Raw genomic sequence first — 22,940 nt, 5'->3', positions numbered from 1 at the left:
GGAAAGTATTTATTTTTTGGTTTTTAGTATCGATTATGAAACAGTCGGCTGCTACTGTTGCATTGCTTTTATTTCAAACAGCGTTCACACAATACAATTATTTAACTTTTGAGGCACATTCACATCCAGTGCTAAATAGCTTCATGCACGATCAAATATAGAGTACCGTTTTGTTCATCAATTGCAAATGCTGAATGTAAATTAACATATTGCTTCAGTATTTGGCACAGTGGCAAATATGGGCATCGGGACCACAATAATGTTGGTTATAATTTGAAAGTGGATAACGGTGAAGTGACCAAGGCTCCACTGAAGGCTTAGGCCAGTGGAAGTCGCAGTCACTATACGCTGTTCATTGTAGTTGTACATTGTAATACATTGTATTGTATAAAACATAAAACAAAACGGTACTTCTGCACAATGCTATTTCAAAAAAACTATGACATTGAGCTATTTGAAGGAGACCAGAGTGTCTTACTATCATAGTATTTGTAGTATAGAAGGGTAAAAAAAAGTGGTGTGTATTTTTCTGAAATAAAATTCCTCCAAAACAATGGTGCAGTCAAGCTCAACTGAACAACATGCACCAACACTCAACACTGCAGGTTCTGGATCAGATTCCCACTGGCACCACTGTGATAAGCATGTATGCGCCAAGGTACTGTCAGATGGATTGGATAAAAGCGTCTGCCAAAATAGCATGTGGTAAAAAGACACCTCAAGCATATTTTACAGGGTTCCAAAGGTAATGCTTGTTATTTGCTAAATAACACATTTTATTTTCACTGATGTTATAATTCCTTTAAAATGTATGTGAATATATTTGATGTCACAACAAAATAGCTCAATATGATGACAAAAATACAATGAAATTATAGCAAATGAAGTAGTCAGTACAATCAATTATAATAAAAAATACAAATTATAAAACCCTATTTACATTGTTACGTACAAATCATATGTAAATACACGCTGCTGCCTGTATTGCATAAGTTATGCTACAAATAAACAAATTAATTGTGATATATATATATATATATGCTGAATATGTTGATTTGGCCACCCTGTAACAAGTGCTACAAATTACAATTTATTCTTACCTGGATAAAACTACCTGGATTTTTTTTAAAAGCACAATATATGGAACATATCAAAACGCACACAATTTGTCGCTCTTACAATCAAGGAATGACCAAGCAATCCAACAGCGCTATCCCCACCTTGATTTTAAAAGTCTTAATGAATCTAACTTGAGCAATCAACTGGACCAGTCCAATGAGACACTTGGTTTCCTGAAAATAAGTCAGTTCAATCCTTTTGTTCAATCTTTCGGTTCATTCTCTAAACAGCTTAATAAAAACATAGATCAAACTCACGGAAAGTTATAACAGCACATTGGGTTCCTTGTTTAATCGAAAGTCACTTCAAGGTCATAGCTATTTTGACTTTGGGAAAGAGGAAGGAAAAATAAACGCATTCAACTATCAATGTTTCTTTTGAGTTCTTTGAAAGAGTAGTCTCAAATCCCCGAAAGGGTATACCGATCCACAACCCCTTTGAAGTGAGGAGTAGGAGGAGAGGAATCAAAGATACTGAGACCTAGGTACGGAGGTAGGGAGGAGAAACGGACCTGGATGGGTCACATTGCTAACTTAAACATAAGCAATAATCTTCTTAAGCAAGAAACAATGTCCTGGTGTGAACAATAAGCCCAGGGCTGACCTTTAGAAACATCAAGCCACATACACACAACAACACTCTGCAGATCCTGACAAGTTATTGAAAGATTGTAGGTATATAATGGACCGATGAGTGTAATCAATTCAAAAACACACTATTTTGTTAGATATGTCCTTTGTATCTGGAATCGGAAGTCGCTGTTTACCTTTATGTGTTGCTGTTGGTTTTCTGTTGTCCTATTACAATTTCATAATATCCCTCAAAAAAGTAAACTCTTAAAGCCACAGCACCAAGCCAAGTAACAGAATGAAGGAGAGGAATCAAAATGGTTTGTTTAAAAAAGGACTGAAAACACTTCAGGTCATTTGAGGTTTGTAGGATTGGGGGCTTGAAATGACTTAGAACTTGGGATGGCTTGTGAGGACTTTGGGATTGCAAGGACCCAGGGCTTGTGAAGACTCAGGGCATGTGAATACTTAGAACAAGTAAGGGCTTGGAGCATGTGAGGCCTTCGGGCTTCTGAAGACCTAATGTTTGTGAAGACTGAGAGACTTGGGAGGACATAGGGCCTGGGGCCTCAACAGCATAGGGTTTATGAGGACTTAGGATTGGCGATGAATTGGGTCTTCTGAAGGCCGGAGTTTGCTTAGATCCTGCGTATTGGGTGCCACATGGACACAGGCTTCCTCAGCGTGGCCAGCATCTGGTTCCAGTGGGTGATGCCCATGCCGCTGGCCTCTGGGCCAATGATGACGTGGCCGACATTTTCTCCCCTGCCGTCTTCTGTGTTCTCTGCTACCGTCACCCTCAAGGACAGCTCCTGTATAGAGGAAACACCTGGGTGACGTTTGTGCACTTCAAGGTACTGGGCATCCACATCTTTGTCAATCGAAACCCAGCTTTACTTTATCTTAAATCATTAGCATGCTGTGGTCAAGTCCTTTGCATGTGTGAAGCTACAATTCTGGTTCAGATTGTGAATATGTAACCGAGTACTACAGAACATTGTAGTTTTTCTTTCTGTGTAGGCTTTGATCTTGTCCTTGGCATTCTTGCCTGCAAAGCGCTTTAGACAAAATATTCCTTTTAATAATCGACATAAATATACACTAGGGATGATCCGGGTCATGCTTTAGGACCTTATCCGACCTCTCACCCATTTCTAACCCCGATATCATCTTTAGCTGCACAGCAGAGGCGCTTGGATAGCCACAGAACACACATGAACCTGCGACCCTCTGCTCTGTATAATTTATTATTATTTATAATAATAAATTATACATAATTTATTATTATGTATAATAAATCTACAAGACTCATGAATCAGACTTTAGATCAACATCTACGGCCTGATGGCAGACAAGGTCAAACTTGTGTGACCGGTATTTCACAATCTTTTGATTCAAATGGGTTTTGACCAATCATGTTCCTGGGGGCGGGGAACCGCAGGCAAGCAATACACCTAATGGGTCTCAACTGGAAACAACTGAACATCGTCTGGAAAGTAAAAAATAAACTCAGTCAAAAAGGTTACATATTAATACTTGGCAAAGCCTGGGAACTTTAGAAGAGTTAACGATTGCAGTGCTATCACCAGAGTGCTGCCGAACTGATAGTATTGGAGTTCTAATTCAAATGTGGCATCCAAAGCACACAAACTAACAAAACCTTTCCTGTAGCCGGTGGGCAGACAAGCTAACGCTAAAATGTCCAGTTCCGGACACCATAGACCTCCTTAGACACTGACCACTGTACACTGACGACAACACTTGAATGAGATTCTCTCGCATATTCCGAACGAATATCTCCGTGACAAAACAGGAAACCATGCGTAGCCATTCCTACTGCACAGGGCGCAGGCTCTGTGCAGTCTGCCCCCTGTAGGTTGGCTACAGCATTGTCGAACCTATGGACCCAAGATCAAGGAACTGGGGTGGAGGCACCTGTAGGACCAGGGAGGGCACGGAGAAGATCATGGCTTCGTTGAAGATGGGGTTGTTGTCATCCCGCTTGGTGGACGTCTTCTTCTTGCTGATCTTCCGGCCGTCCTGCAGGAGGTACACCTTGACAAAGGGGTCTGAGGACCGGAGGCAGGCACACAGAGATAGGTGGAACAGGATTAGCTCTGGAACATCCACACAGGTGAGCTCGTCTTTGGCTGGGTGCACACACACACACACACACACACACACACACACACACACACACACACACACACACACACACACACACACACACACACACACACACACACACACACACACAAAGGCGTGCACATACATTTGTGTGCCTGGACACACATCCACGGGCATGCGTATGTACACACACACACAGTAATAATTTAGACAAACACAGCTCTACACAAATAATCTCAGAGGTTTACTCAGTGGCTCAGGGAGTGAGTGGAGAGGTCTTAAGGCGCTAGGTAGTTCAATTATTCTGAGTCTATTCACGAAGAGACCTTGTTGTCTCGTACATTTATTTTTGGTGAGTGTGTGGTTTAGCGCAGGGGTAGGGCACAGGAGTTTGAAGAGAAAAATAAGCATTGCAAGCAAAACAAAGAGGATGACCTCAAAAACATTTAGCGGTAGAAAAACAAGAAATCAAGCGACACTGAGTGAGAGAGTTGGAAAAAACTAAAGTTCAAAGTGGCCAAGCAAAAACAGAGATAAGAAATGGCCAATCAGACAGAGAAAAACAGCCAGACTGCCAGACGGACAAACATGTGTTTTGACTGGTTTCCGAACTCTCAAACGTGCACAGACTTGACTGGAAAGCCAAAGTACGCTAGCACGAATAGCTGTCCTACCTGCAGTGGTCCTGCCGTTGGTCCACACCAAGTTTTTAGCCTTGGCTACTACCACGGTGAGACGCTCTGCGGTGGGCAGATAGCTGAGAGACAGAAGGATCTCTCCCACTGCGTCCACAGCCTACAGGGGGGGAAGAAACCATGCAAAATACACAAAATCAACCTGGTCCTCAAGCCCAAAGCACTGAGTTGCAGTATTGTATGTTAAGTTTGTGAGAAACGGTCTTTGAAAAAAAGTTTGAAATGATTGTGCAAGTGTTTTTTTCAGTGCAAATATTTCCAACATAAACACAGTTTCATTGAGAAGGGTTGAAAGATCATAGGCAGCTTATCGGATTACTAAATATCAGTTGCATAACATTAGCCTTGTTTAAAAACGGTGTTAGACTTGCTACTGTCTTGCTACTGTATGCTTTGACACGTACTGCTATTCTATGGAACTGGTAGAGCATGCTATGCAATGGAATAAAAAAACAAAAGAGGCACATTCATTTATTCAGGTTATTGTGGGTCACCTTGTTAAAACCCTCAAGGTAGAGCCCAGTGCTGAAAGTCTGGCTGTCAGGTCAAACTGGTAGCGCATGCCATGGTAACCTAATTGACTATGTGGCACTTCATTGAAATTCTGGAGGTCGAGTCAGGAGTTATAGAGTCAGATGGTCAGTATAATATTGCATTTAATACTATGCTAGGCTAGGCCACATTAGGTGATTGTGTGGCAAGTTATTGACATCCTGGACATCGACCCAGGTCCAGGTCCAAGAGCTAGGCTAGGCTAAGCTAAGTGATTGTGTAGCACTTACCGACGTCCTCGGAGGTTGAGCCAGGCGTTGAAGGGTCTGAAGGCCAGGACCGACTGGTATTGCATGCGCTAGGCTAAGCTAAGCTAAGCTAGGTGATTGTGGGGCACCTTATTGACGTCCTGGAGGTAGAGCCAGGCGTTGAAGGGTCTGACGGTCAGGTCCAGGTCCGAGAGCTTTAGCTCGGCGAGCCCAGCGCTGATGTTGCGTTCCTCGGTGTCGATACCGAAGCATGCAAAGCGCAGACTGATCTCCTCCAGGGTGGCCACGTCCAGGGGGATGGAGAAGCGCTCGTCAAACAGCACAGTGAAGGCATTGGCCTGGACCTGAAAAATCAATTAAGATACATAACAATGAGGCAGGGATTCTGATTCCCGTTCAGTCTTTTAAGCAGGTGCTTAAACATCAGAAGCAACCTCTGGTGAATTGAGGTCAGGTCTTGAAGGGGTTAAGCATCTTGCACAAAAGATACCGGTGAGCACTCTGTGTCCATTGGGGATTGACCCAGGACCCCTTGCCAGCAAAATGAAATGATGAGTTGAAGATACTAAAGTGAATATAAAGTAAGTAAGTAAGTAAGTACGTTTTATTTATAGAGCACATATACACACAGCATACACTGACCAAAGTGCTGTACAATAAGATAAAAATAATAAAAATAATAATGATAATTAAAAATAACAATAATAATAATTATAATTATAATAATAAATAAAGATTAAAAAAAAGTGAATAAAATACAACAACACAACAATATATAGAGGTCATAGTAATACAAAGGGGGAACATTCATTTCCAGGGCATACCACACAGACATGAACAGGAGGTAGGCTAAAAGGTCAAGGGGCAAGACGTGGAAGAGATTTCAGAAGATACTGTGGTAGATATTTCTTTCTCAGGCTCTCCTAGAGGTGAACCCAGTAGAAACGACTTGTAGAAACGACTTGGTCTGGTGGTGTAGTCGCGAAAAGGGCTCTGTGTTTGTAGTTCTAGGGGTGTGTGTGTGTGTGTGTGTGTGTGTGTGTGTGTGTGTGTGTGTGTGTGTGTGTGTGTGTGTGTGTGTGTGTGTGTGTGTGTGTGTGTGTGTGTGTGTGTGTGTGTGTGTGTGTGTGTGTGTGTGCTAGTGAGTGTAATACATGCACTGTAGAACCTGCATAATGCATCCTCTTAATCAAGCAGTCAGAGGGTAGACTCCTAGCCGATCATCTAGACTCTTGGCAGGCGAGGTAGATTTAAGAATAGGTAGGGTCCAAGGCAACAGCCAGCGCTGGCCTTCTGCTCATCAAAATTAATGACAAAGAGAAACCTTTTTATAGTGGTGATTAAATGTTCACACTTTGAAGAAGAAATGGTTTCCAATGGATTTGACAAGGAATCGGACGGAAAAACATACTGCGACTCGATTATAATTGGACAGGTTCGCCACAGCCGACCCGTGAAATGTGAAAGCGGTCTGTATGAAATGTCTGAGTAGAGACAGCAACATTTAGCTCCACAGTGCAACAGTGAACGGCAAGGACACCTGGGTCACGAGTCACGACCAGAGATAAGGCCTGTGTGGCCAGCACGCTACTGGGCTGAGCAATCCCTGCTAGTGGTTCATCTTTAGTTTCATTTGATCAACCTAAAAACTTGAGTCACCCAGGCTTTTTGGTATCATCCACTCTAATGCAAAACATATTTGACTATGCCGTGGGATGATTACACGGTATGTTGTGTGGGAAATGCAAAGAGAGCATGTTGTTTCTCAGAGTGAATTTGGATTCGGCAGCACAGCGGCCTAGTCCATAACCTTGGAAGGATTTTAGCGGGCCAAACAGCATCAGAAAACAGAGACGTTTCTGAGTCACAAGACGCTCAAACAGGTGGTTAGCACTGAGGAGCCATGATCTCAAAGTTCATCACTGGGGAAAAGAGGGATAGAAAGATGACGTACAGCGAGCGAGCGAGAGAGAGAGCGCAGGCGAGAGAGAGAGCAAGATAAATATGGGGGGGGAGAAAGAAAGAGGGATAGAAAGATAGAGACCAAGAGATGGAGCAAGAGAGCAAGAGAGAAATGGGTAGAGGAAGAAGGCAAAACGGATAGAGCAAGAAAGACAATAAGACCGATAAATCAAGAGAGAGTGCGTGAGAGAGTGAGAGTAAGAGAGTAAGGGAGAGAGAGAATGCGAAAGCGAACAAGAAAGAGAGACAGAAACACAGAACAAGAGGGAGATAGAATACGAGAGAGAGAACGAGAGGCATAGAACGACACAGAGAGAAAGACACAGAGACAAAACGAGAGAAAATGAGCGAGAGAGAATGAGCGGGAGAGAACGACACATAGAGAGAATGAGAGGGAGAACGACACACACAGACAGAACGAGAGAGAATGAGAGAGAGAACGACACACACAGACAGAACGAGAGAGAAAATGAGAGAGAGAATGAGAGAGAGAACGACACAGAGAGAGAACGAGAGGGAGAACGACACAGAGAGACAGAACGAGAGAGAAAACGAGCGAGAGAGAATGAGGGAGAGAGAACGACACAGAGAGAATGAGAGAGAGAACGCCACAGAGAGAGAACGAGAGAGAGAGATAGAAAGTGAGTAAAAGATGAGCCCCTCGCAGGGAAAGCAGGGCCCGAGCGTGGGCCAGTGCGTCGGCTGGCTCCCTGTTGGTTGCGTGTTGCGCAGGGGAGCTGATGTCAGCCATTCCTCCCGCCTTCCACGCCCTCAAACCCCCCCCCCCCCTCCCCCGTTTGCACGTCACACGGGAAAACCAATCTCGCCTGCGCTGCGGCGCCTCCCGCCTTTATTAACACCACACCGCTTCAGCGCCGCGATAACTACAACAATGGGAATAATAACACAACGTGATAACACAACGTGAACACACTCCACTCCTGACACCCGGACAGCACGGAGGTGTAGTGTGGTGCAGCGCAGGCCCCTGCGCAAGGCTGGCCGAGAGCGGCACGGGGCTTTGGAATGAGCGCGTGAGCCCGAAGCCTGATCATGGGGTTGAGTGCGTCCAGCAGGCGGTGAGGACGGAGCCAGCGTGGCAGATGGAACCGATACCGCAGTGTCCCTTCGTCTCGTCCCCGGGCCCTCTCCAATTGTAGTCCCTAATCTGGTTAGCGTGTAGTGAACGGGCTTTTATAGGCCTTGTGCCTTTCTGGACAGGACAATGTGGAGACGCACATGGGAAGTGGGTTGAAAGAGAGAATAGGAATGAGACGGAGCATACTGTAGCTTGCAATCTAGCCCGAGTCGCTATATAGGCTCATGGCGTACTTCTTCGTCAAGCGATCGGTTACAAAAACATGCATAGCTATACACTGTGTGAGCCTGCTCGCTGACTACTGCTCGGAGATGTGAGGTCGTCCCCGTTCTGCTGAACGGAGAGGAAACAATAGGAAAGTAGAAGAAGCCGACTCAGCCTTTGGAATATAATGGAGCAGAGAGGTAGCATCTGGAGCTACAGGATCAACCCCCTCAACGGTGTGATTTATCACTGCATGGGAACAAGTTAAGTGCCCCTATCACTTAAGCACAACTTAAATGATTCCACCCCCCCAACAGTCACACACACACACACACACACACACACACACACACACACACACACACACACACACACACACACACACACACACACACACACACACACACACACACACACACACACACACACACACACAGTAACCGAGCTAGGCGTCCTAAGGCCTTGTGTTTGTGCCCAACTAATACCTTAATTGCAATGAAATCGAGCCAAATCCGGTGCTCAGCTGGCCTGGGTCAACAATGACAGCCATCACTGTGATGGTTTAAACACTCCGTGCGACAGCTCATTTAGACTGGATTTGGACTGGGGCGGTATTGGTGCAGTGACTGGATGCGATCGTGTTCAATGTCCACAAACACACTTACAAACTGTCGTGAGATAACAAACGCATACAACTAAACGTCATGGCTTTAAGCAGAAGATCAACGTGGGTCAAGTTGATTATATTAGTGTTTTCAGTTCTTCAAGGCATACACTCTTTGAATACACACATACACACAAACACACACACACACACTTTGACAAACACACACAAACACACTTTGACAAGCAGACACAAACACACACTTTGTCAAGCACACACACACACACAGTCCATCACCTTGGTGACGCCCACGTGGAACTCCTCGGCTCCCAGGGACACCCTGACGAAGCAGCCGGGGAAGTCCCCCTCCTCCCGCTCCAGCAGGTCCTTGCCCTGGTGCAGGGCCACGTGCAGCAGCCCCGTGCCGTGGCCCAGGTGGGTGTGGGGGTGGCGCGACGGCTCGAACTCCAGCGTCACCTCCAGCTGCCCCACCGTGTAGTCGTGGCCGAAGTTGTTGGCGACGGACGAGATGGAGCTCAGCGAGTCGGTGGACACCGAGCGGTTGAGGTGGGCCGCCGCGCCCGCCGGGTCCAGCTCCCGGCTCACCAGCTCCAGGGGGCCCAGCTCCCGCAGGACGTCCAGGGCCTCGCCCGCCGCCAGGCTGGGCTTGCGGCTGGAGGCGGTGGAGGTGCGGCGGTGGTTGTTGGCCGCCACTCTCTGCAGGGAGGGGGAAGAGGGGGGGGGGATTAATGATATTATGTGTTATGATTAATGATATTGACTTGTTTTCCCCACCTGAGTGCAGACAGCCCGGAACAAGACTTGCTGCAATTTAATCAGCTAATTACCTCAGACGAATTGACTGAATGCTGACAAATTGTAGCATTTCATCTGTTTGACTGTATCCCCCCTCTGAGACTAGCGGTCATCTTGGAGGTAAACACTCCACTGAAAGTTTCCCAACATTTCATCCACACATTAATTAATTGATTAACATGGGCCTAGTCTCACAAAACAGCCTTTAGATTCATATCTAAGCCTGATGGCTCAGTTCTGATTTAATGGGTCGTTTCACTTAATTTCACTTCATACTTCTGTCGACCAATCATGTCGCTGTAGGAGGGGATCTATAAGTGCGTTATTGGCAAACACATACTTGGCTAGCAGAAGTAAACTGTAAAGAAAGGGTCTGTATAGGAATCAAACCAACAGTGTGGACTGGGCACTGTAGAAAATACACTTCTTAAAATCACTTTTGAACCCTTTATCGACTTGCGCAAATTGGTTTTCTTTACAAGGCCTCACTCGGGCCCTCAACGTTGTTGGTTTTGTACCAGGCTCTGTGCCGTCTCTTCCCAGAAGTTTTGCTATAACATTTAAAAACTGCTGCATCCGAGATAAACATAGGTCTTAGTCCTCAATTTAGCGACAATAATAACCAAATTATTTTAAAACGTATAGGTTTTGAGCCCCTTCCTACCAACTATTATATTGACCTTTGGTACATTTTTATATTCAACACAAGGAAAAAATCTGTGATTAGTCCCTCGAAACGGATCAGAGTTTCAAAGCTGTAACCGTGTCCTATGAAATCATTCAACAATAGTGATCAATGATGAAATGAGAGCCAAGCTAATGCATTACTAGAAGGATGCATTTTCCCATGGCGAGGTAAGTGAATGATTTTTGAAGGGGCCATATTTCCCCGCCATTAGTACAAGCGGTTTCAAAATCCATCCACATGTGACATCGCAAGTGGCACTGCCTGCCCACCCAGATATAGGATCGACCAGTGGATCGATTCTGAAACAGCTTCTAATGAGCCACCAGAATCACACCTGCTGCTAAAGCAGTTGCCCTTTGGAAACAATCACTTTGGGCTTTGGACGGAGACGATCGCAAAAGGATCATCAAGAGATCGCTTCACGGTACCTTCTGCCGCACTTCCGAGAAGGAGTTTCCATATTTCTCCTGGAGGTACCGGTAGTCAAAGTTGGGGAAGGGAGAAGGGGTGGGAAACGTTCCCGACTTCCAGAGCTTCCAGATGTTCAGGCCCGCCACTGCCAGTAGGATCAGGAATCCCACCAGGTAAAGCCCCACCTCCCATCCTGGGGGGTTCCGCACCACTGGAGGTCAAACGCACACACACAGACTGAGAGGTCAACGCAGTGGGACCGGGCAGAAGAGGTTTCATTGAAGCTTGGGGAACAGAAGTCCATGACGGACACCATAGGGTTATCATTATTTTTTGATTGCATAGTTCTATAGAGATAGATTAACAAAGAGGTATGTAGTTACAGTTTATCAACATAGAAGTGTCACATCAAATGGAAAATACTGGAACATGTCACGGCATATTATCATGATTATACATATTTTTGGCCATAAAGACCACAGTCTCAGCAGGAACCTCATTCCCTTTTTGAATTGAACAAAGATGCTTCCAATTAGTTTGCTACAAGGATGGAATGTAAATGCCGTACCTAAAGTATTTCTTAAAGCCATGGGTAATAAATGAGCGAGTTCATCTGCGCCATCATTGACCTGAGGGAAAGCCATCTTGGGGGCTAGTTTTTTCTTTTTTGGTATACATATATACCGGAAGGTATATATGTTGTCCCTTTGATACTCCACTTTTCAATACACACACACACAGGCTGCAGCACTGGGGCGTTCAGCTGAGATGCGTGTTCAGTGATGAGGTATAGCGAAAGCCAGTGACAGGCATCGTCATGACAACGTCAGCCTCACTCACCACTCAGACGGTACCCTGAAGAATCCTCACTCTGAGCAGAGGACATGGTTCAGCAGCAGGCCTGTGAAGCACACACACACACACACACACACACACACACACACACACACACACACACACACACACACACACACACACACACACACACACACACACACACACACACAAACACACACACAGATCTGTTTAATGTCTAAATAGGTATAGGTATAAGCATGCAGAAATATTTTTTAATAGCTTAATGTTGTTGCAACAGGGTAACAAGATCAAGGCAAAATTCAAAATATGCACCTGTCTGGCCAAGACTGCAGTGTGAATCGCACAGAACAAAACACAACTAGGGCAGTTCTAGTAAGAACAGCCTTGTGTGTGAAGTATTTAGCCGTCCTCTTCACAATGAATCCAAATATAGTCAGTGGTTATTAAACCACAATCCCTTTCACACTTACTTTACACAAATCGTCCATAAATAGCCTATTTTATTTTGACTAGTAGAAGTCACTTGATACAATAATGTTCCAGATCACGCACATAGCCTACTGAATGTACCCTGAACACTGGAATTATTTCCACAAAATAAAAAAAATGTATTTTTTTGCTATTGTTTATGGACGGGACAGCGAAATCAGACAAGGCCGTGGGTGGAGAGAGCTGCTCTACGGGGTCGAACCGTGGGATGTCCGCCGCACACGAGCCAGAGGAGCCAGGGCTGATGCTGTGATCCTAGCGTCTCCACACAGCCACTGATGGTCTGTTTGGCTAACAACGTTAGACGGGGGAAGGAAGAGGAAGAAAAAAAAAAACCCTGTCCGTTAAAAATAGCAGCGGCAGGCTTTCGGAAAACAACACTTTCTGACGTCCCTTTCTCTCTCCTCCGGAGAAGCGTCGCCGCATTAGTTTCTGTGACTCATACCATTTCCCTCCACCTTCCCCACAAACCCCTTCTCTCCCTACCGCCCTAGTCGAACCCTCTTTGTTCTGACGGGAATCTTTCCGTGGCGCTTGGATGTGGTGAGGCGAGAAGTTCTGGCCTTGCCGTTAGCATAACGTTCACCCCTTTCCCCTCGCCACATCCATGTATCTATAGGAGGACGGCTCCATGGATGTGGCAGCGGTGGTGGTGGTGGTGGGAGGAGGGGGGGGGGTGGGGGTTTGTGGTGGAGGCTGGGGGGTTGGGGGGGGGGGGGTGAGTGGATGGGGGGTATTGCAATCCTGCTGAGTCCTTTTGCAGAGACCTAGACCAATTAAAAGAGCTGGTGCAGTGCAGGGGGTGATGGTGGCGGTGGGTGGTGGCGGTGGGTGGTGGGGGTGGGTCTACTGCTGATGTGCTGTTAGGAGAGCATGCCGGTTCCTCAGAGAGATTGAGGGAGGAGGAGAAGGGGGGGGGGGGGGGGGAAGGAGAGGGAGGAAGGGGAGGAAGGAGGTAGGGAGAGAGGGAGTAAAGGAAGAGGAGAAGGGAGGGAGGGAGGGAGGGAGGAGGTAGGGAGAGAGGGAGTGAGTGAAGAGGAGAAGGGAGGGAGGGAGGGAGGAGGTAGGGAGAGAGGGAGGAAGGGAAGAGGAGAAGGGAGGGAGGGAGAGGCAGGAGGTAGGGAGAGAGGGAGGAAGGGAAGAGGAGAAGGGAGGGAGGGAGAGGGAGGAGGTAGGGAGAGAGGGAGTGAGGGTTGAGAAGGGAGGGAGGAGGTAGGGAGAGAGATAGTGAGGGAGGAAGAGAAGGGAGGGAAGGTGGGCATTCCTCACCTCCTCACCTCCTCACCTCCTCACCTCCTCACCTCCTCACCTCCTCACCTGTGTCCAGCTCAGCCCAGGCCCTCTCCCCTAAAGCTCCCAGCCAATAACACTTTTGTTTTGATCAGCAGAACTCACTTCCGTAAGGAAATGTACTCAAGAAAGCGTTTTCCCCTCCTCAGGGCTTGGCCCCATTACGTCGTCCGGATTTGCAAACAGGCCAACCACCGCCTTCGGTGAATCTTCTGGAAGCTGCGTATCGATTTCGCAGCGTTGTCAGGTGCAGATCTTACCACTAATGGAAAGTTCCCATGAGCTTCATTTTCTTGCACATATTGCAAAATATCACAAAAATACAGAGGGAAAAAGTTGCGATGGACATCACATTTCCAGTGATTCGATGAAAATAGAGTAGAAATAGAGGCTCTGCGATGCACTGCCAGCCAACATCGTGAGGCACTGAAAAGTACTGCAAAGCATTAAAAACAACACCTCCGATCATCTCAAACCCAGCGATCTGCGTCATGGCTGTGGAATGTAGGCGTACCCCTTAATTATATAAAGTATGCCTGCAATGAATGTTATCGCAAAAGAACAGTAAATAACATCACTTTGCTGCAAAGTGTAGCACTGATGACAAGTGCATCATGGTACCTCAAGGAACACTTGAAAGGTTGCTGGACCCAGAAGACTAGTTTGGCCCTTCATGCGTATAGTTGTTAAGATCTGAATGAGTAAACACTAACACTGTCCGAATATAACTACAACACAAAACAAACAATAACTCACAGGTGTACTATAGTAACTATCAACACAGGACTCATCTTTATATATTTTAACCTCAATATCGGCACAGAAGATACAGCACACACATCTTTGCGTTCTGATGGCTGTGTCGAATTTATGGGGCCCAAAAAGATGAAACGTCATTGGATATAATTGGGTAACGAGTGAACGTACTACATAATAGAAAGGTTAAGGGTTCAGTATAGTTTGAAAGAAGTTTTAATATTCCTTTTGTGATTGTAGAGTAGGAGACGGTGGCAGCGAGCAGCAGCACTAATGATGTTTCTCTTCTGCTGCTGTGTCACTCAGATTTAATCTGGGAGGAATAAAGTACGTCTCATCTCATTTTAGATCAATAAAGTCAACCGTACCGACTACAGACGAAAATTCAAACACAAGTGGCGTTCTGGCGTTATTGTTATGCAACAAGTTCTCTCAGCCTGACTCATGTTTGAAATATGACTCACTGCACAGCGAAATGCAGTAATACACCGCCATGGACGATGACGCAATACTAATATAAGGTAATAGCAGTACTTATACAAGGCTTAACAAGTATACTGTTAACCACGTCATTAAAGAGTTATACTGTTGTCCACTCACTTCATATCCACAGCCTTAAAACCAGGAAAGCCTGTGGGGATGAACAAAGATCGACAAGCCAAATGTTTGTTCATCTCAGTTTATCATTTATTTATTCATTTTCCAGATGGTTTGAGTCATGAAGGCAAAACCGAGGAGGAGATGCCATAATAAAGATCCTATTTACAGACAATAATCCCGGGATGACTTTGTCATCACAACACAACCAACAGTTATCACGCACACACACTTACTAAGAGAGTGGTTTAAGCAGAGCTAAAAACACTGATGTTGATTGAGCCAAGGCAGTACTGTTATGAGACGCATTTTGGCATAATTGATTATTTTCACATTCAAAATATTCAAAATTCAAACATTCAAAACATTCAAAATATAAACAATGTTTACAAATGTATATTCATGGCAGACATGTTCAGTCATTAACTCTTACAGAGATCCAGTGAAGAAGTCTAGCGTCAGCTCCTCATTGTTTTACTTTATTCTATTCTTACCTCCATGGTGTAGTTCTATTCTCTTGCCTGTACAACTCCTGTGTTACATTCTCGTTGAACTGAATCCCATAACTTCCATTGAAGGCAGATAGGCAACACAACAACTCAACTATCCTACCCCTATCCAGCACATCCATGGGAGATGAAGTACAATTTCAGATCTCAACTCTCATTGTTTCTCCTTTTATGCTTGTAGGCTAATGAAAAGCATAAATTAAGAAAATAAATGAGTGAAAATGTATTTTAGCTTGCTGGGACCACTTGCCTTTCTCAATTTAAAGATCTTTATTCAGCATTTTAGAAGTATTGGGTTGGCACTGAACTGTTGGCAAACAGTCACCTATCCTCGCTCTCATTCTCTCTCTCTCTCCCTCCCTCTTCCTCAATTTCCTCCCAAGGAATTAGCAGCACGCCCGTTCTCCATGGTGACACAGAGAGGTACTGTGGATATGTCTGCTAAGGTCCAGACCACCTGCAGAGACACAGCCTCAGTCTACACGCGGCCTGTGGAGGGGGGAGCGACAGCTGGAGTGTGTGTACGTGCGAGTGTGTAAGATGGAGGATAAAGATTGTGTCTGCCTGTGTTTCTTTCGATAGGAGAAGACAACAGAAAACAAGTTCATGTGTGAGAGGGAGAGATATTGATTAAGAGAGCCCAGCTATGAGAGGCGAGCGAGCGAGCGAGAGCGAGAGAAAGAGAGAAAGCGCTCGGGCCACAACCAGAACGAGAGAGAGAAAGAGAGACGGCGAGAGCGAGAGACCGAAAGAGAGAGATACAAGGCCGACATTTATTAATCTTTCTAGCAACCCCATTACTGCAACTGCTATTTGTTAAGAATTTTGTTCAAAAAAATCTTTTTTGGTAGAAAGACAGATGAATGTAGAGAACAGCTCATAGCTGGCAGTGTAGAGGCAGAGATCTTCTCCAGGAGTGTATTTGGCTCTTGAACGATGCATGCCTGGAAACATTGATTATTTTTCATTGACTTCCTTTAAAACCACCAGGGAGAGTATCGACACAACGTACAGGGTAATTAGCCAGAGTTTGTGCCCGATTTTCCCCTTCCGACTCTGGTCAGCAAAGTGCTGTGGTGTGGGGCGTGGTTAGATTAAATATTAAACAAGTTAAATACGACGATGTCCTTTAGTGTGGGGGGGAACCCTGACGACAGCCAAGTACACAGGCAATTGATTGTCACCTGGGAAAGACGATAGCCAATCAGGAGCCATGCTGACTTAACGAAATACCATGAATTCATCAAGTATTCATAACAAAAGCCATGGCGGTAAAAGCTTTAGTGAGGTTGTCTTCCAATATGGAGGGAAGGCTTGTAGAGTGATCGTGAGAGATTGTAACGACTTCCGGTGTTGAGAATCTGTACTGGTTTATTGGGGAATGGTTAGTGTGGTGTGTGTGTGTCAACACTGAATGTATCTAAATCTATCGCAAGGTGAGTGGTCCCTCACATTTTCTAAATTTGATTAATCGTCTATGTTTTATCCAGCATAAGGCTAGCCTAGCATGTCAGTGAACTAAACCTACTTTGCTGACATTGTGAAGGAGATGTTACTTAGAATACTTGGATACATGAAAAATCTAATTGATTAGATTAATATTAATATGTTATCGTTATTTTGTAGAATAGATTAACTATGTAAAGGCCCAATGGTTGTGTTAGTGAAAGGAGCGCTGTACTTTCATACATAAAAATGTCTATAAATGGTAAAGTATATTGATGTATAAACATAGTGCGTGCGTGCGTGCGTGCGTGCGTGCGTGCGTGCGTGTGTGTGTGTGTATGCACAAGTGAGAGAAAAAAAATAAATCAAAAACAAAAGAAAGAGTCCAAGAAGTGAAAAGTAGACCAATTTCTTGGAAGGCTGCTAGCCAGTGAGATCAAAACGAGGATCATATGAGATGCTCCTTTATGGCTCCGGTACACCCAAGCAGCTCTGATCAATAGTAATGGCCACCAGAATTTATTACCACAGCCCCAATGGCCGGGGGGGGTGGAGTAGGGGCGAAACCGGGCTGGAGGCAGAGTGGGTGGATGGAGAAACAGCGGGAGAAGAAGGAGATTGGAATGGAGGAAAGAGCAGAGGAGACAAACAGACAGGCAGGGAGTGGGAGGGGGCGAGGGGTTTGGGGGTTGGGGGTGGGGGGGTTTGATGTGTGATCACAGACAGCCCTTCTCTCTCTCTTTGGCTTCGAATGTTGGACTGACTGATAAATCAAGTTCGCTTTTAATCCCACCCAATGACTCACAATTAAATTAAACATCTCTCTCCCTCTCTCCCCCTCTCCCTCCCTCTCTCTCTCTCCCCCTCTCTCTCTCTCTCTCTCTCTCTCTCTCTCTCTCTCTCTCCCTCCCTCTCTCTCTCTCTCGGTTGCCACTCAGCTACCGTTCTGATCGATTTACCCATCCATCCATCCACCTATTCATCCATCCATCCATCAATCCAACTCACCATTCATCCCTCTACCGGTCCACTCCACTCTCCATACTTTCTTTCGCCCAACCATCCAACTATCCGTCCATCTGTCCATGCACCATCCATTTCCTATGTTTCCGCTGAAGCAGCAGGTTATGATTCGGCTCATTGGTCGAACGGGGGGGGGGGGGGGGGGGGGGGGGGGGGGGGGGGGGGGGCGACGACGACTCATCAAGCAACATGTCAGGGCTATTGATGTCGATGAGCATGTGCCATCGGAGAGCTGCGTGTGGGTCGAACACCGAGTGGAGAACCCAGCCCTTTGCAGTCCAACCATCTTCATCATTCAGGGGCTGAAGCAACATGACGCGCCCTGGACTTATGTTTCCACCATGTGGGCCGGATGGAGCAAAGCATCATCTATTACAACTGTCACTTATTGAAGTAGGTTTTACACTGGAGCCCAGTTGCCTTGCATCTCTTTTTACAGTGACTGACCATCTTTCTTTGGTCTCTAACCTAACGACACAGAAATTAGGATGTGGAAGTGCAAACTGTTGCAATAAATACAACGGTAGTGTCTATACACGTCCATGCAGCATTACAGTAATCACACACTTATGGGCCAGAATCCCATGGCTTTTACCAAACTATCAAATTACGTTGGTGTTGGAAGTTACATTGCAACATAATATGGTTGCAGGGAAGCTGGGGGCATTCCGAGAGCGAGAGAGCGAGAGCGCGAGAGAGAGAGAGAGAGAGAGATGACTTCGATGATTGCGCGTGTTGAAATTGAATCGCAAAGCAGATCATATTTCAACATATATAGTTCATTCTGTTAGGGTCTTGGACAAAACAAGCATACGTCTAGATATATCAGTTATATCACCAAGATAATACCACATAACACCCAGAGTGTAGATTAGATGGAGGAGTAGGCTACTACTTAGCTGGCGCAAAAATGGAAAGGCAGCAGAGTGTAATGTATCAGGGAGAGGCCTCATTGCCTATACGTTGGCATTGTAATTCATTTGAAACGACGGACTTTCGTGTTGTCGTTGCTCTGGGCTTCCCTTGGACCGTCTGTGCGTGTGATGGGTTCAGTTAATAGAGCGTTAAAATCAGCAGAGAGTCGTGACCCGCCAAGTAGATTTACTCAGAAGAAATAACTGCATCTAAATCGGAAAAATCATATTTTAACAACGATGCAACTAAACGCGGTGTCTCAGACAGAACGCAGTGGGACCCTCAGACCTAGTTGTGTAGTGTGACCGTCCGGAGCAGACGGGAACAACACGTGCTCTGGCTGTTGCATAATCCTCCATGTGGCTGCTCTATCCCATTCAACGAGAAAGTAGTGTGATGCAAATGTAATAATTAAAAGGGTTAGCCCCGAACCCCAACCCTATGCCTTCTTCACAGCCAACGAGCTATTCTGAAGGGTCTGGGCATATGAAGAGGTTCTTTTGCGGTAAAGGTATATAGGATGATGATAAACCCACCGTGCCTACGTCCGGGGAACCAGATGCTCGGTAGCAAGGCCACAGGTCTTCGGCAGTGTTGCTATATTGGGCCAGATTTCCCGCCCAATCTGGCAACACTGGTCCTCGGACGCTTGGGTCGCCACTCAACGCCGACGGTGGAGCTTGAAGAGCGGCTCCTACCACTTGACTTGTTACCTTATAGCCTACTATTCCCCAATGTCCCACATTCAAAACTAAAGCGCCTCCGATAGGATGGTCTAACGGTAGTAGTGACGCGCATCACACCGATTAGGAAAACCAAATTCTTACTTTAAAGCACTTCTATTTCTTAACGGTCTGTGAGAGAGGACATTACGTCCAAATCTCTATCCCCAGAATATGCATGGCATTTACTGGCCAGGCGAATGGCTCGGTGCTGAACTGTGTCCTTTTTTATGTCCATCTAAAAGCCAACGGCCGTGAGAGGTGAAGTCCACCAATTGTCTCGCTCCTAATGCATTTGTAGTAGTGCTGGAATTACACAGTGAAGGCATATTTAGGCCAACGGCATTCAAAACGGGACTTGGGACTCCCAATGTATTTTCATTCAACAGCAAAAGTGAACAAGCCATCCTTACCCCAGAGTTTTCTTTTGGTGCAATGGGGAAGGGGGGGAACCCACTCCACCGCTCTTCCCTTCTTCACGCGTCTCTTGTCCCCATCAACGGACGCACAGGTGCTGCTTGTGCTGATGCTGAAGCTGGTGCTGATGTTGCTCGATCCGGCGGGACGCGTCCACGGCGAGCCGTGCTGTTCTTATCCCGCGGCGTGCATGCGCGATACACGGCAAAACGGGGATAAACGGTGAGGGCTTCTATACGTGAACCAGAATATGTGTCCGCCTGCGTTAGTGGGCTGTGGAAAACGCTGTGTGTAGCATTTCCATGAGAGACGCAGCTCCCCTGACTGCAGAAGTCACACCCCTGCAGTGGAACTTCTACACTTGATGGCGATACGCTGAGCCCGGGCCACCACAGCCCTACAAAGCCTCGTGTGATGTTAATCGAGCGGTGCTGTCTTACGCGACGGTCGCCCGTGGAGATACAAGGGGGGATAATGTAAAGACTACAGAGAGAGAGAGAGTATATGTGTGTGTGTGTGTGTGTGTGTGTGTGTGTGTGTGTGTGTGTGTGTGTGTGTGTGTGTGTGTGTGTGTGTGTGTGTGTGTGTGTGTTCTTGTCCTCTTGAATTAAGAATACTGAGGAAACACAATCACAACGTTTTCACTGTAATGATATAGCCATTTAATAGGCATCAGTTTATTTTGTTTCGTGTATTACACAACTTCATGAATGTTTTCATTGACCTCCCAGCATTGTGTTTTTATATGGATTCTCAAAATGTCATTTTAAAAAGGCTCAAGTTGATATTTCAATTAGGAAAGACTGGCTAGATATTCTTGCCTTGCAAAAGGTCACTGGATGTTTTTTATGGCATTCAATGTGTAATGCAGCTCAAAATATATCGGTTTTATTGCTCTCCAACGTAGAGAGAATCTACAATTGTGTGGTCTGTATCACTGCAATATCAGAAATCTATATTTAGATGACATTTAGACTAGACATATGGTCACTTTCTATAAAACAATCGTTTGAGTCAGCCTTTTAAATTGCAGAAAATGAAAAATCTTAACAGGCTTCATCTGGTTCAGTTAAATATGAAGCCTTTTAGTGTCAAATACCATGTATGGAGTAAAATCGTCTAAACAAGCTGCTGCATCAAAATTGTACAGGGCAGACATGTTTGTAAAGGTTAAAAAAGCAAAGACCTTGGTTCACTCCATCTATTTCTTCCCATTGGCTGTTCACATCTGTTTTGGAGCCATGATAACATTGTGTGTGCAAGTGATTGACAGGCGAGGCAGCTTCCCAAACCAAACGGGGTGCCTTGATTAAGTGAAAGTGACAGGTGAGTAAATATTCAGAAGGCTAGCTCCTCAGGGCAGGTCACACCAATACCGAGATCAGCAAGCTGAAAGTAGTTTAATAGCATTCGTTTGTCACTTCTTAATGAGAGCACATTGTTAACCATTTAAAAAGACTGTCTTGGGACACAGCAACACATTCTCTTATGGCAAGATAGAAAGATCTTTAACTCCATACAATCAGCACAACCAATCGACGCTCCGTGTTAACACTCAGACACTTAAGAAATAGTTTGCATGCAACCTAAACACAAGTCGTAATAATTAAATCATGTTTATTTATGAAGCAACACATTTTTACATAACAAATATAATCTAAAGCATTTCAAGCCCAGGATTAAACCCATAGGTGAAGAACCAAAATAGGTGGAGCCGAAGGGACACGTTTGGTTTAGGTTGTTATATTTTGAAATGTTCGTTTTGGCACAGGATTAAGGCTGGTCAATTGAATGCACAAGTTAACGGTTTGGTTTAGGTGTGAATATTATAGGCACTCATTCATATTTATGTTAGAGGATTAGTTTAGTGATGGTTTAGTTCATGATAGGAGATTTTCACATTGAGTTAGTGGGTTTGAGATTTTCTCGTTTAGGTTTTAGGTTAGTAAGTTTAGGCATTACGAGGTTTACCAGCTAGGGGGGCTAGAAATACAATAGCTGGGCTCAGACTCGCCGAAATAAAATACTAATAACAAATGGTCACAGGTCCGGTTGTCAACGGTGACAAGCAATCGAGCCATTGTAGCTGCCAACCCTCGTAACCGACTGATGGTACAGACTTTGGTTGAAGGTACAGCCATGTGGAATCCCGACCAACAGGCCAGTTTGTATGGCGACCACTACCTGCGGCCAAGGAGAGACTGCAGAGTTGAACCACCAAAGATTAATAAACATTTCATTGGCATTCAAAAACCCATAAATGCAGTGACAGTGCAATCTGTTAAATCGGATCATTACATTTAGTGGCAGGGTTCGGAAACTCGTTTTAATTGGTGGCCAATAAGTGCATAGTGGTTACCTCATCCAAAATACTAGGCTCCTCAAACGACAAAAAAAAAAATTGGGAGGGATTGTGTCATTGCCATTTGATGTCCATTATGATAAGTAAGTTGATTACAGATCTCACCAGGTCATCTGCAGAATGGGCACTGATCTGCTGAATGTTCCATCTTCACCCGTAAGAAACACATTTGCGCCGAGGACTTGAGTCACAGCAACGTGAACCGTCTGCCAACCTGAATGTGATCAGATTAACTGAACTTTATCGAATCAAGCCAAAGGCCTTACCTTTCCTGGAGGAGCTGGCCGGTCTCACCAACACCAGGAACTCCAGATGACCCGAAATCACTTCTGAAAGTTAACACTTTCACACCATCACAGGGATATGCAGCATATATACAGACACAAATAATCTTTATTTTACTTAAATACCCTCCCAAACCAAATAGCCAGCTGTACATGTACTGTATACTTTGTCTTATTGTAGTTCTCCCCTAAGGTTTCAATATTATTTACTATTATTTGCATGCAAGTGTAAAGTGGCCCCAAAATACCCACTGGC

The 22,940-nt window shown here is 45.3% G+C and overlaps 1 protein-coding gene across 1 annotated transcript; it reads right to left on the bottom strand.

Moving 5' to 3' along the window:
- Positions 1-20,539, bottom strand: syt12 (synaptotagmin XII). The gene is made up of 8 exons (XM_056598161.1): positions 20,035-20,539; positions 11,896-11,956; positions 11,073-11,266; positions 9,438-9,857; positions 5,400-5,615; positions 4,490-4,610; positions 3,624-3,757; positions 1-2,500 (listed from the first exon to the last, which is right to left on the bottom strand). The coding sequence occupies exons 2-8, from the start codon at positions 11,939-11,941 to the stop codon at positions 2,327-2,329; spliced, it is 1,305 nt and encodes a 434-aa protein (XP_056454136.1). The 5' UTR covers positions 11,942-11,956; positions 20,035-20,539; the 3' UTR covers positions 1-2,326.
- Between the last annotated feature and the right edge of the window lie 2,401 nt (positions 20,540-22,940).

Source organism: Gadus chalcogrammus, chromosome 9, assembly GCF_026213295.1.
Source record: "Gadus chalcogrammus isolate NIFS_2021 chromosome 9, NIFS_Gcha_1.0, whole genome shotgun sequence".
In the NCBI taxonomy this organism is placed as follows: domain Eukaryota; kingdom Metazoa; phylum Chordata; class Actinopteri; order Gadiformes; family Gadidae; genus Gadus; species Gadus chalcogrammus.
This window is presented reverse-complemented; position numbering and strand designations above follow the sequence as displayed.

Coding starts and splice junctions, on each gene's coding strand:
- syt12 (XM_056598161.1), bottom strand. CDS start 11,941: ATGTCCTCTGCTCAGAGTGAGGATTCTTCAGGGTACCGTCTGAGTG. Junction 5,616..9,437: donor TCCACGTGGGCGTCACCAAG/GTGATGGACTGT, acceptor TTGATTTTTCAG/GTCCAGGCCAATGCCTTCAC. Junction 2,501..3,623: donor TGCCCTCCCTGGTCCTACAG/GTGCCTCCACCC, acceptor TCCTCTATACAG/GAGCTGTCCTTGAGGGTGAC.